Source organism: Orbicella faveolata, unplaced genomic scaffold (genome assembly GCF_042242905.1).
Source record: "Orbicella faveolata isolate gen_17 unplaced genomic scaffold, um_ofav_v1 contig_35, whole genome shotgun sequence".
NCBI classification, from domain to species: domain Eukaryota; kingdom Metazoa; phylum Cnidaria; class Anthozoa; order Scleractinia; family Merulinidae; genus Orbicella; species Orbicella faveolata.
In genome coordinates, this window is record NW_028301564.1 from 19,225,296 (window position 1) to 19,239,073 (window position 13,778).

The following is a 13,778-nucleotide window of genomic DNA, read 5'->3' on the forward strand; positions in this document are numbered from 1 at the left end:
TCTGATAATTACTTTTTCATTAAAAAAGAAAAAGATTTTCTTATTTTACTCTTCTCTGAACTTTTGCTATCAGCTAAACAACAACAACAAACAAACGAACCTAACTTTTCTTATTGTGTCTAATGCGCGATCATGTAAATTGCGAAAATAGTAAAGACGAATTGAATTTTAGCTTTGGCAACTTCTGTTGGTGACATTTTGTCAAGCGAGATGACAAGTGTCTTACGCAAGACACTCTTACGCAAGACACTATTCATTGTAGAACATTAATTAGATGTGCGGCAAAGTGTCGGGAAAAAAGGGACGTGATATTTGTTTGTGTCAGCTAAAATTGAAGGCGAAAGGAAACTGATGTCAAATCAAACTGTATTCAGACCCATAAGAATACAAATTGTGCATCTGGTCTAAACCTGCACAATGAATTCGTCATTGCTCTCCCTTTTCTTGCTCTTTTCAATTCAAGTGAATTGCTTCGGTTTTCGTGGGATTCGAAATCACGCTTTTACGGGACTCATTTCCCAAACAATTTACGACGTGGACTGGTTAGGCTGTTTGGAAGCCTGTAGTCGTAACGAGAAGTGTGTCTCTTACAACTACAAATGGCGTCTCGATGCTCAAGATGAGGTCAATGTATGTGAATTGATTGATGACCGTGGGGAGTGTGACACAAGCTCTCTAGTGTACATGACTGGTTTTACTTTCTATCAGATCAGGGGAAATAGAAAGGTAAAGATAGAATGTTAAGTTCCAATTGTAAATATTCAGTTTCACCAGGGAAAACACACTGACAGTATACTGGTGTTATTGATCAGGATTTCTAAATCAGATCACCTACAATTCGACAGTAGCGCGACACATCTCATAAACATATGATTTTGCCTTGCCTTATTGTAGGAAATCCTTGGGAAGTTTAAGACCTGTCATTTTAAGAAAAACAATCAAAAGATGAAAAACCAATGTCCCTAACGTTTCGGGTTAGGGCCCTTACATCGGGAAATACTCTAATTAAGTGCCGCTCTCCAACCAGGATCAGAAACCTGACAAACATTTAACTGACATAACCTGGCATGGACTACGGTCCCATGCAAGAGAACCGACTTCAGAGCTTTTACCTTGAGTTACATATCTTACAGCCGTTTTCAGCCTACCTACCTGACTTACTTGACGGACAGAAGGCCGCCCTGACGAATGGACTGCGGATCGGCTTGCCGGCTAGCCGGCCGACCGACTGCCTGCCCGACTGACTGACGGACGGACGGACGGACGGACTGACTGACTGACTGACTGACTGACTGACTGAATGACTGAATGACTGAATGACTGAATGACTGAATGACTGAATGACTGAATGACTGAATGACTGAATGACTGAATGACTGAATGACTGAATGACTGAATGACTGAATGACTGAATGACTGAATGACTGAATGACTGAATGACTGAATGACTGAATGACTGAATGACTGAATGACTGAATGACTGAATGACTGAATGACTGAATGACTGAATGACTGAATGACTGAATGACTGAATGACTGAATGACTGAATGACTGAATGACTGAATGACTGAATGACTGAATGACTGAATGACTGAATGACTGAATGACTGAATGACTGAATGACTGAATGACTGAATGACTGAATGACTGAATGACTGAATGACTGAATGACTGAATGACTGAATGACTGAATGACTGAATGACTGAATGACTGAATGACTGAATGACTGAATGACTGAATGACGAACGGACGAACGAACGGACTGACTGACTGACTGACTGACTGATGAATGATCACTTACAGATTGCTACAAGTCCAAATAGAATAAAACCAGATACCATGCATTCAAGTGTCCAAAGACCATTGCACGGAGTGATCGGACACGTGAATAGGCGCTAGAGAGTTCAAGGTAGATAGTTGCCAACCAGATGTTTTATTTGTGCCTTTATCCGTTGTTTGATCAATCTTGACAGAAGACTTGGGACAATTGTTTAATTGTCTATTGATGTTAATTTACATCAATACCCTGAGCTCTACTGAAATCCCCTTGAACGGTAATCTTTTCATTATTCTTTTGTTTTACTCTTATTTTTCCCAGTTTCTTTCAGAATAATTGGGCATATGCCGTCACCTTTTAGTTATATTCTCTTATTTTCTCCCTTGAAATTGTAATTAATACAGACGTCACCGTACAGTCAACAACTAATCCGAGTTAAAATACTGATTTGCATTATTCTGTCTTACAGACCTCGTGTACTGAACCGTGTCATCCCAGTGTGTCAAATAAAGGTATCAGTAACGACGTTATGAATCAGCCTTACTAAATCTGAGTGGAAGATCTTGTGTAAATTGATGACTCAAGATACCCTAGAATTCTGTTACTACCCTCCTCCTCCTCAAAATATGTCTCCCAAATCACGGACAAAAACCTCTACCGATACTAAGCCTTTCGAAATTTAAGCTTGTAGTTTTAGCTGACGAATTTTTTACCGTGTTGAAATAAAGATTATGTATGAATGTATATGTAGGCTCCGGGTATTAAAATTAGATCTAGCTCAATAGGAAAAAATATAGCCTCTTCTAATAGTAAGTGCCCTACCGTAGAACGTGTTTCGTAGTAATTTGATGTGGTTAGATTTGTACATAACTATTTTTAGGCATCTATTGTATATTACATATTTACATAGATTATATAATCCTATTTCTTCTTTTTCTTCTTTTATACAAATTTGAGTTCACGCACACGTTTTAACGAGCGCTTGCGCTCCTTGGGGTCGCGTGGTTAAATAAAGTATTGTTGTTGTTGTTGTTGTTGTTGTTGTTAACGCATACGTTATACGTAGGCTTGTATCAACTACTGAATGAAGAACCTGTTCCTTGCTTCAAATCATTAAGTCCTGAAAGTTATTTCGCGGTGTTTGTTACCATAACTATTCATTTTTGTACTTACATTTCATCCTGCAGCTTTTGGAGATTGCTACGAGCTGTTAATGGCGGGACAAACACAAAACGGAGTCTACAGAATCAACCCAGGTGGCAAAGAAGAATTTGAAGTTTTGTGCGATCAGAGTGCACAAGGTGGAGGATGGGTTGTAATCCAAAAAAGATTTAATGGTTTGGTGGATTTCTTCCGCAACTGGACGAGTTACAAAGTCGGATTTGGAAACTTAACAGGGGAGTTCTGGCTTGGTCTTGACAAAATTCATCGACTGACGTCGTTAGAAAAGATGGTTCTACGCGTTGAACTTGGTGATTTTTACAACATGTCGTCATATGCCGAGTACGATAAGTTCAAAGTGCTAAGTGAGCAATCCATTTACGCCCTCGAACTAGGAGAGTACACAGGTATATGAAAATGTAGACCATTTTCTGAAGTGAAGGAATCATCCAAACGAAGTGTTATTAAGCCTCGAACGCTCAGGTGGAGATTGATATCACCCCTCTCCTCCACCCCCAATGGGGAATATATTTTTTGATGCTGAACCTTTTCTCGTCCAATTTAATCTTCATGTGCCAACTTTTTATCCACTTCACTTTTTGTTACAACAGCAATCACCTTATTTCGCTCTGTGGCAAATTAAAAAGTGACGAAAGGCTCTATCATTGTACGCTGTAATTAGGTAATATCAATCGTAACCCACATATTGTACGAATAGTCTTTAATAATTTTAAATTGTCTTGGCTCTAGATCAAGAGTCACAGTTTTAATTTGAAAATTATTTTCCTGGCCTTGTATTTATCCTTCCTTTATTTCATACTTGCAGGCACAGCTGGTGACTCCCTAACGTGGCACAAAAGTCTCCCATTCTCCACCAAAGATCGAAATTCCGGCGACTGTTCGGCTGGGGATTGCGCCACTTTATATCACGGAGCTTGGTGGTATGGTGACTCCTTCCAATCAAATCTTAACGGGAAATACTACAGCAAGCAAAGCACGCCTACATTCGATGGTGTTATCTGGGGAGAGTGGAAAGGATTAGCAACCTCCTTAAAAAAGACGGAGATGAAAATCAGACCATGCAATGATTGCTAAACGAGTTGTTAGCTTTATCCAGCTGATAGATTTACGGCAATTCAGTATGTGTAAAATTTAGTCTTGCGTGTTTCCAGGGGCCGCTGTTTCAATGTGGAAATATCCTCCGATAGTTAGCTGCCGAGTCTGCTGTTGAGTGAGGTTTTCCATTCCTTGACCAACGACATCTGCAAAATCTAAAACTACAATCAATCAAGCAAATTAAACAGTTTTCTGTGAGCGGCACTCAGATTGCGAAGAAAACAAAAAGTGACGAAAGCGATCCGGGCAAGAAAAGAGTTCTGAAAGGCTAGGAATTAAAACCGTTTCTATGTTTCTATGTTTTCAAATTGACGCTTAAATTGAAAAAGGCATCATGGGTTTAGCCAAGTGACGTAAAAGCTATAGTTAAGTATGAATATAGTGACCGGGAAACGGTCAAAAGGAAGCAATTTTGTAGCCTCAGTACTTTTGATTGCACGTAAGCATAATTGTTCAAGTCTACCCACGCATATAGGACCCATAAAGGATATGAACATATGAGTGAAAGATGCAAATTACGGTCCATCTTGATGAGTTCGCTGTGTCGGTAATAAAAGCTCTAAATTACAAATCAAAATTACAAATCAAATTACAACTTACACTACCCGCGTATAGCGTAGGCTAATTGAGGCGGGTATTGTAATGAATACTACATTAGGTCACAAAACAAACTCCTAAGCAAGTACAAACTCTAAACGGGAGCGTGTGCTACCTCCCCGTTCTACTTTTTAGAGAAAAAAATTATTAGGCACGCTTGCTTACAAAATTACTAGGCACGCTTGCTTACCTTCGATAGCGACTCTAGTAAATAATTGTTTCATAAGGCCATGTACCGATTTTATTTACATATAACGGCCTATATAGCTATGTTAAAGAGCCACTTTGTGGAAATGAACAAGACGTCCTTATAGATAAATAAATAAATAAAAAATATGGCGCAACTAGTACTGTTTTTACTTACGTCTTAAGCTGTTACTGCTCATAAATTTCTTCAGCTTGACAATGAAAAAACCCGCACCTTGAGAGCGGAAAAACGTAATAAGCATGTGCGAGTGTTGGCCGCGCGCCAGGCTCCAAGTTTGAAAACATGGCTGGAATTTCGTCGATCGTGTAAACCAAAAAAGTTACGAACGTTATATATGCTTTCCCATTTATCCCAGTAAGCAGCAACATTTAACGTCATAAAGGAAAGCTGGTGTATTGTTTTCGTAGGGAATCATTTTTTTTTCGGGCAAAATTAACCAAAAGAAGGTCCCCGCAGTATTCTCTATTTTCCAATTGCCCATAATTCACTCTGTTTGCCCCCCAAATTTTGCATAAACTATTGTTGTGAAATGCTCTTGGGAATATGCAGACCTCCCAAGAGCATTTCACAACAATAGTTTATGCAAAATTTGGGGGGCAAACAGAGTGAATTACGGGCAATTGGAAAATAAAGAATACAAGAAATTTCGGTGCGATGGCACATTTTTTCCAAAGACACCCTCTACATATTGCATCCGTATAAACAAACCACTGAATATATAAGGAAGAGAGTCTCTCAGCAGGCAAATTCATGCTTCCCCACGTATAAATAAATCAACCAAGGGACGTTCTTGGCGTAACTTATTAGCAGTCCACCGTTCTTTCCATCATTGTAGCCTGTATTATTACCTGAGCCCGCAAGTAGAGCTAGGGATGCGCAGAAAGATGCGCAGTACGTTTTTCCGCTCTGAAAACATAACGTAGAATGCCCATTGTTCGCAGGATATTTACTTACAGTTCGTGAGTCATATCGCCTATCATATTGCCTGTAATAAGCGCCAGGGAGTGACAATCTCATTAGTTAAGATAAATGCGTGCTTTTTTCCGTATGGACTATGACTTTGACTATTCTTATCACGGGCGGGAACATCGATCGAAGCATTTAACTTTTTGTGGTATTCTTGTCGGTATGTTTTGGCGTATTCTCACTGACTATGCTTTTAAAGTAAATTTACTGCCTTTAACTGAAAAAAAAAAGTAAAAACAAAGAAAGAAAGGAACAAATTTAAAGAAATTGTAACTGATCGGTCTAAAAGCAAGGAAATGATGTGCTCTCAAATCTTTTCGTCGCGGGTGCACTGAGCCGAGAACAATCGTTTGTGTTAAAATCCTTGGTTTTACAAAGCTTGGCTGATGCGCTGGGAAGAGTTTGCCCTGTTGTGCCAAACGAAACTACTTCAAAGAAAAGTAACGACTATGTTGTTATTGGATCGCGTTCGATCGCGTTTCTTTGAAAATGAAAATAACGCATATTTTGATCGCGCACGCTTATCTTTTCAAAATATAATTCGCGTGGGTTGGATCGTGCTCGCTCGAACGGATTTAACGTGTTCGTTATGCATGATAATGAAAATATTGTCATATACCAGATAATGTCTACTCTTGACAATAGTTGGTGGTCTTAACCGCGCGCTTGTAATATGCCTATGTCCCTGCTTTTATTTCTCCTCAAAGTTTAGTTTTGATTGTTTATATAGAAGGGAGGCCCTTTGGGCGAAATCTATGTCAGGGCTAAAGGAAATTAAATCAGAAAGGTGATTTTTTTCGTCGACCCAAATTCGTCAAATTTGGCTCTTTCCTCTCTTACGCTGATCAGTTTTCAACGCATTTTTTTTTTTAATTTAAATTCAAAACTTCGTTGGTTATGAAAAATTAATGATGTGCAGTCATTCTGAGCGATGATATCCTGTTTAGAAAAGAATGTTTTGATCGATTTCTGGACATTTTAATTACCTTAGGCTTTCCCACAAGTCGATCTGTGAAAGCTAAAAATGAGATGACTGTTCGCGTGCTCTAACCCAAATGCAAAGAACGCGAGGAAGAGGTGCAAAAGAAGTCTTACGATGGACTTAGTAGACATATAGACCTACTCGGAATACGAGTGACTTCCGCCTAAGCGAAGAACGAGAATAGGCTTTACAAAAAAAAAAAGCTAGTGCAGTCAGAAAAACTTGTGTAAGCAACTATGAGCAATTTGTACGACAATAGAAGAAAATTTAAATAGTCACCAACAAAGAAATACTGATGGGTGTAGGTAGAAAAAAGAGCTGCGAAGTGTTGATTGTTTAGCTAATTTCTTCTCAAATGGTAGCCCACAGTGGATAGAGCTCGTTTCTCTTGTCAAAAAAAAAAATAATAATAAATAAAAAATAATAAAATAAAATAAAGCATTTGTTACACATAATCAAGGCCACATAATCACGCACAATGTTAAAAAGAGAACCCAGCCGGAATGGAATACTATTTAAAATACCTTCATTACTTTTATACACGCCTCAAGCCATTCAATAAACAGTGAGCGTTAATGGTTTATTACAAGTAAGTCTTAGCACCTAATACATGTATTCTCCCAACTGCCAGGGAAACGTACTAATTAAAAACGCTTTTTATCAATACATTGAACTGCAAATCATGCACGAAAATAATTCTCAATCAACTGATTGATCTACAAAGCCAGAAGATGACTTATTACAGGCTAGTCAAAATAGACTTGTTACCTAATTATGGTCTCCCAGCGACAGGGAAAACTTACATGAAACAGGTATGGTCATATGAACTACAAATCATGCAAGGATAATATCCTCCTTTTGTGGGGCAGAGGCAGCAATCGCTGTTTAATTGGCAGGCTTGGCCTTTAGTCTTGCAGTTTGGCACTTGTGTGGAGCAAAACACTTCAATTGGATCCCGTGCTTCGTTGTCGGGTCGCGGGTCGCGCATAGCGTATCCTCGACGGAATGGATTTCGGCCAGTAAAGCGGGAGGACACCAAAACTGCACAAACAGCCAGGAGACACAACGTCACGAGGAATTTCATGTCTGCTAACCATAATCAGAAAAAAAGAACAAGGAATAAATATGTCAAACATGCTCTGAAATGGCTATCACACAAACTTCTCAATTGAACACAAGCCTGAATATTGGTCCAATTCATCAAAACAAACTATGGAAACTTCGAGTAGTCATGGTAGCTAAACGTGATTCTTTTCTTGTTCGAAGTTCTCTAAATTTTTCCAAATTGGACATACCACTGCGCCGCACATCTTGAAAAGTTTAGCCTAGCTTTTTCAAGTTCTCCCTTTAAAATCCTTGTTATGTTTTCCACCTTTACCATCCTTGTTCCTTTATGGCTTATTCTTATTTTTTGTTTTTTGTTTTTTTTGTTGTTGTTGTTTTGTTTTGTTTTGTTTTATTTTGTTTTGTTTTTTTTTTGTTTTTATCTCAGTAAACTCTTATTTTCAGGTTTTCTTCAATTTAAAGGTAATTTTGCACGTGGCCGGCGAAAATAACTTAAAATACCGTGACTGGGCTCCTTTAATATCATTATACATCAGTTAACGTCTGTTACGCACATTTCGAGAAAAACCGGAGAGTAAAGCTACGAAAATATTGCGATTGACCTTACAACAGTGTTAAACTATTTGGATGTCTTGCTTCGATGGGTGTACAAAGAAATTTGCCAGTGAGAAATCAACTCTGAAGCGAACCGCTTGAGAAGTGTTTCTTCTACATCTGAGTTGCATCTCAGTTGATTCATGACAACTATGCGTAGCAGTGAGAGTCTTTAAGACTCTTTTTTTTGTTTGTTTCTTACGTGTTCGCGCTTGGATGAAACTATAACAGATAATAACAACAACAATAGTACATGACCTGCGGCTCTTCAAAGCACTGTTCTTCAATGCTCAATTAAACCAAGTCCTTGGGAACTAAACTATAAAACTTGAAACCCCGCTAACTTCGATTGTAACCAAGGTACAGAATAATCACTTGAACTTTTTCACGCCCGTTCTTTCCGTTTCCCCCTCTCGATGGTAACAGATGACTCGCGGTCTTTTCAGAGCACTTGTTTTTAATGCTCCGGTGCACTCAAAGCTAAGAGAACTGAACCATATTTAGTGGTGACACGGTTTATTTAGATATTTTCACATTTTGAAATTATCCGAGGTGTAACGGTAAAATAAACAGCAATGGCCTATTTTTCATCGGGTGAGTGATATGGCTTGTTCGTATGAAAGAATAAAAATCTTAATTTGAAATCACGCTAATTCAATTCTAGCGAAGGTACGGAATAATAGTTAAACAATAGTACGCCCAGGCTTTCAAGCAAACGGAAACAGCAGAGTAAGTGCTGACGGAGATCTTTAAAATTTTAAAATTGACATTTAACTTTACGCCAGTATGGAATTCGTTTCGTTAGAGAGATCAGGTTCTTAAGTAATTCACGTAGAAGTAGAATAGAAATGTAGAGGATTTCTTGGCCAGAGGACATTTGAATATTAAAAGAACTGAACAAGACTATTCCATTCAATTTCATTGCGCCACCTTAGCTGGCTGCGCTTAATTCCTCGAGTTATCTTAATTGGATGCCTTAACGGTTGATTAAGGATAACTATTAAGAAAATCCTGGGTCGTGCGTATGCAGCAAATTCTATAACTCGTTTTATTATCTCCGTTTTTTTGTTTTTTTTTCCAAAACATGTCTTAACAAAATCCCAGATATGTGCCATACAGCATATACTTAAATTCGTACCACAATCTGTTCCTTTTTAACTGCTCCAATATTTTAACGAAAGATGGTGAACTTTCTTCAGAAGTTATTAACAGTTCCCTTCCTGATTACTGAGGCTCTTAAGGGAACCCTCGTTGCCCAAATGGTAACTAAAACGGCCATAGATATTGCGATAAGAAAAGAGCATTGAGCCCTGTTTTCACAGAATTTCTTCAATGTAAATTAATTATTAAGTGGACCAAGTTTTACAAACATCTTTAGCGATGCTTCTTCTTTTTCGATGCAATCACATCAAAGCACGGGATAGGTCGCCTTAAAGCCTAAGCACGGGAAAGGTAAGCCTCCGAATTCGACTTGAATAGTGGACTTGAACCTCCGTGAATACTCGATTGAATACCCCGGTGTACATCACCTAAAGCGGGCCCCTTGGATGCGCTTGGATTCCCACAACTGTATATTCGAGCGAGCTTGAATACTCTACGTGGTGTATCCTAAAAAACGGGGTAATAAGTTTAGGGTATAACTATACACCGGACTTTTCATACCTTGGTTTTCCAAAAGTGTTCAGGCTTCAGATAAGTCTTCGTTCTCCGATCGGAAGCAGCAGCTAGAAGTAAATGATGAGCTTGATAATCGTAGTGTATATATAGTCATTTGACGTCTGTCATGCCCTTTGTGACCAAAACCAGTAGAAAGCTGCAAAAATGATTTGATTGATCTATTGACGTCCTCGATCTAACGGATGTCGATCACGTGCACACGAAACAAATCTGAGTTAAATATGGAATACTTTGGAGAAAGGTAACAGTTCGATGGTTAATCGTTTATTCAGTGATCTGGAATTATAAAATGAACCCGGTATTTGGTATCATATCTTTTCAGGTTAGGTGTTTCCCTACAAGTGAACACAACAGTGTGAAGCTATTTGGACGGTCACGGTTCGGTGTCGTACAAAGAAATTAATTGATGGGAGATCAGGTGAAGCGAACAGCCTGGGGAGTTCTTCTTCTACACCTAACTTCCACTTCATTTGATGTCGGCTGGGATCAAGCATGTAATTGTAAACCATGCTTCAAAATGATTTATAACTAAGTCTAATGACCAGTCATGCAAACTCCATTTAAATACATTTTTTCCCTTTCGTGACGTGTTCGCGCTTGGTTGCCAACGATGCCAACAGATAATTTGCTGCCTCTTCAAAGCACTGTTTTTGAATTCTTTATTTTAGCCTGGGCGAGGGGAACTCAACCGTTTTAAGCCCAGAGGCATTTCAAAATATTTCGCGATGAGATTGTAATTATACTACGTTCACATTTTAAATTGTATTATTCAAGAGAATCTGCTTAGCTGTTTAGTTTATGCTTTTAAGTGGTTAACAACAAAGAATAAAAGTGTTGAAATCCCTCTAGTTTCGATTCTAGCCAAGGTGCAGAAGAATCACTTGGACTTTGTAACGCCCATACGCCCTTTCACGCCCTTTCTTTCTAGCTTTTGATCACCTGGTATGTTAAAAAACGCACTATAAATCAATAAATTATTATTATTATTATTATTATTATTATTATTATTATTATTATTAGCTCGCCCTCTGGACGATAATAGATAACCTACCGCCTCTTCAGGTCTTTGCTTTTGAATGCTCAATTCACCTAATGCATGGTCAAGAGAACGGAACCATTTTAATCTCTGCGGGATCTAGATATTTATCTCTTCTTCTTCTTCTTCTTCTTCTTCTTCTTCTTCTTCTTTTTTCTGTATAGAGGCAGGTCAGGTGAAAAATTTCATGCGATGAGACTGTTTTTATGATATGTTCTCATTTTTAAGTATGTATGTTATTGAGGGTTTAACAGTTAAATAAACAACAATGCTACAAATGTTATCGCATGAGCCGGATATGGCTTATTCTTATCTCACAGAATAATTACTTACACCCTCAGCTTTTTTACGCCCTTTCGGACAAACGGAGACAATAGAGAAAGTCAAGTAAATTCTTTGATGCCGCGATCTTAAAAATTATACAATATATTTGAAAGTCGTGCAGTAGTAAAGATCAGGTTTTAAAGTAACTTACAAGAAATGCAGAGATTCTCCTATCCAGACGACATTTGTCTACGACAAGCAGTATTTAAAGTGACTTAAGAAGTGCATTGAGCTTTCTTGCTGCAGATGAGTTCTTGAATTTTAGCGCGTCCGGCCGCACGAGATGCGTTACACACATACACAGCATTATAACATTTTCTTCTTGCTAAGCCTGACAGAGAAATAAATGGTTGCTTTCTCCTAAACGAGCATGATAACTCCACTTTTTAATGCATACATTTAAATTGCAGATGTAAACGATAGACTAAAAATATGACGAAATTTCTCCTTTGAGATATTTTAATGTGAGTAAGGTATGGAAAACTCTGATAGAAAATCCTGGGTCGTGCGCAAAAAGCAAATACTTTTAAAAACTCGTTTTATAATCTTCCTTAATATCAGCGCAAGTCTTTAGAAAATTCTAGGATATACCATGCAGCGAATTCTTTAATTCGTTAAGTAATCTGTTGCTTTTCAACTAAAATAGCTTTTCAGTGTAAGATTATTAGTTTTTTTCTATGAATGGCTGCAATATTTTTATGTAAGAAGTGACTTTTTTTTTTCGAAGTTATAGTTCCCTTTGTAATTACCTATGTTTTTTTACGTAATATTTCCAATGTTTACACGATAACTGCCAAATGGACCGATTTCAATTTACTCAACGTTTTTCAAACCCCCTTAACTAGAGGAAAACCAACAGAAGCTACGAAAATATTTCGATCGATCTATTCACGTTTCTTTTTTTAACGGGGTCTAGCTACACGCACATGAGACAAATTCAAATAGACCTCTTTAGCTTAGGCGGTTTGTTGCCCCGTTTAAGACCATGTGATTATAGTGTTAGAATCATTTCAAATTTTCAAATATTCGCGTGTATATGAATGAATAATGTTTAAATACTTAAAAGAAAAATTCTCTAGAGAATATCACATGGTCTGAAATGGGGAAAAACCGCCCAAGCTAAAGAGGTCTATTCAGTAAAGAAAATCAATTTGAAACCGCCATATGGCATCAGAAAACTATAACTTTTCAGGCTTGGTATTTTCTTACAAATGAGCACAATCGTGTGAAACGCACTACGCGCCTTCCTTCAGTGTCCTAGAAAGAAATCAGTCAATTGGAAATCGGGCGAATCAAACCGCCTAAATAGTTTTACTCCTACACCAAAATTCAACTTGATTTGATGCCGGCTGTTAATTCATGATTCAGAGAGGATAAAGGTGTAACAGTTAATTAAATAAATTGTAATGGGCTCGATGTTTATCATATGGTAATATGGCTTGTTCGTATCTCACAGAACAATCACTTACACTACGCCCTTTCGAACAAACGGAGACAACAGAGTAAGTCAAGTATTTAAGTTTCCCACGCGGACAGGATATGAAAATAATAGTAATATTAATGGATGTCGATTATGGTCCACCTTGATGTGCAATACTAACAACAGTGCGTGCTCCTGCCCCGTTCTACTTTTTAAAGAGCAAATATTGCTATTAAAACTCAAACTTTTAAAATACTTGTAATTTGGCTTCAAGCCAAGGTAAAAAGTAACCACTTTATATCGTGAGTAACAAATTACTTCTTAATTTTGGCGCGAAATTTCAACTATAATTTATAATTTCACAAATAAAATTACAAATAACCATGGCAACTTTTGGCGCGAGATTTTTCAATAACAAACAAGTCAGAAACCCACCATAATATGTCACCCAAGGTAATCAAATGGTATGCTGGTGAAATTTAGAGATAATTGTACTTGCGCTTTGTCAAAATTCTTATAATTTTTCTCGCCTGAAGTCTGGGAAAATTATTAGAATTTTGACAAAACGCTCGTGAAATTTAATTTCTTATATTACTCGTCAATCACTTTTATTACCCATGCGAATCACACTGTTTCGCTTTCCCACGACCTCGCGACAATAATAGATGACCTGCCTCCTTTTCAAAGCACCATTTTTGAATGCTAAATTAACCCAAGGCCAAGAGAACTGAACCATTTTGAGCTCAGATAATTTAAGATATTAATGGCAAATCAGGTAAAAAATATCTGGTGATTTGATTGTGTTTCTGTTAGGCTCAAATTTTAACGGGGTAACGGTTAAATAAACCTCAAT

At 37.8% G+C, this 13,778-nt stretch overlaps 1 protein-coding gene and 1 long non-coding RNA gene across 2 annotated transcripts; one reads left to right on the top strand and one right to left on the bottom strand.

The window, feature by feature from the left end:
• Positions 1-385: 385 nt before the first annotated feature.
• LOC110045131 (microfibril-associated glycoprotein 4-like) lies at positions 386-5,001 on the top strand. The gene is made up of 4 exons (XM_020750728.2): positions 386-726; positions 2,249-2,291; positions 2,967-3,347; positions 3,767-5,001. The coding sequence occupies exons 1-4, from the start codon at positions 418-420 to the stop codon at positions 4,033-4,035; spliced, it is 1,002 nt and encodes a 333-aa protein (XP_020606387.1). The 5' UTR covers positions 386-417; the 3' UTR covers positions 4,036-5,001.
• A 2,362-nt stretch (positions 5,002-7,363) lies between these two features.
• Positions 7,364-10,304, bottom strand: LOC110045126 (uncharacterized). Its single transcript, XR_002296191.2, has 2 exons — positions 10,131-10,304; positions 7,364-7,895 (listed from the first exon to the last, which is right to left on the bottom strand). It is a non-coding gene; the product is annotated as an uncharacterized LOC110045126 (long non-coding RNA).
• Positions 10,305-13,778: the final 3,474 nt, after the last annotated feature.

What these genes read in the sequence shown, in the direction of transcription:
- LOC110045131 (XM_020750728.2), top strand. Translation starts at nt 418, where the DNA reads ATGAATTCGTCATTGCTCTCCCTTTTCTTGCTCTTTTCAATTCAAGTG. An exon ending in TCCCAGTGTGTCAAATAAAG is followed by an intron (nt 2,292 to 2,966) that starts GTATCAGTAACG and finishes TTCATCCTGCAG; the next exon opens with CTTTTGGAGATTGCTACGAG. An exon ending in CGAACTAGGAGAGTACACAG is followed by an intron (nt 3,348 to 3,766) that starts GTATATGAAAAT and finishes TCATACTTGCAG; the next exon opens with GCACAGCTGGTGACTCCCTA.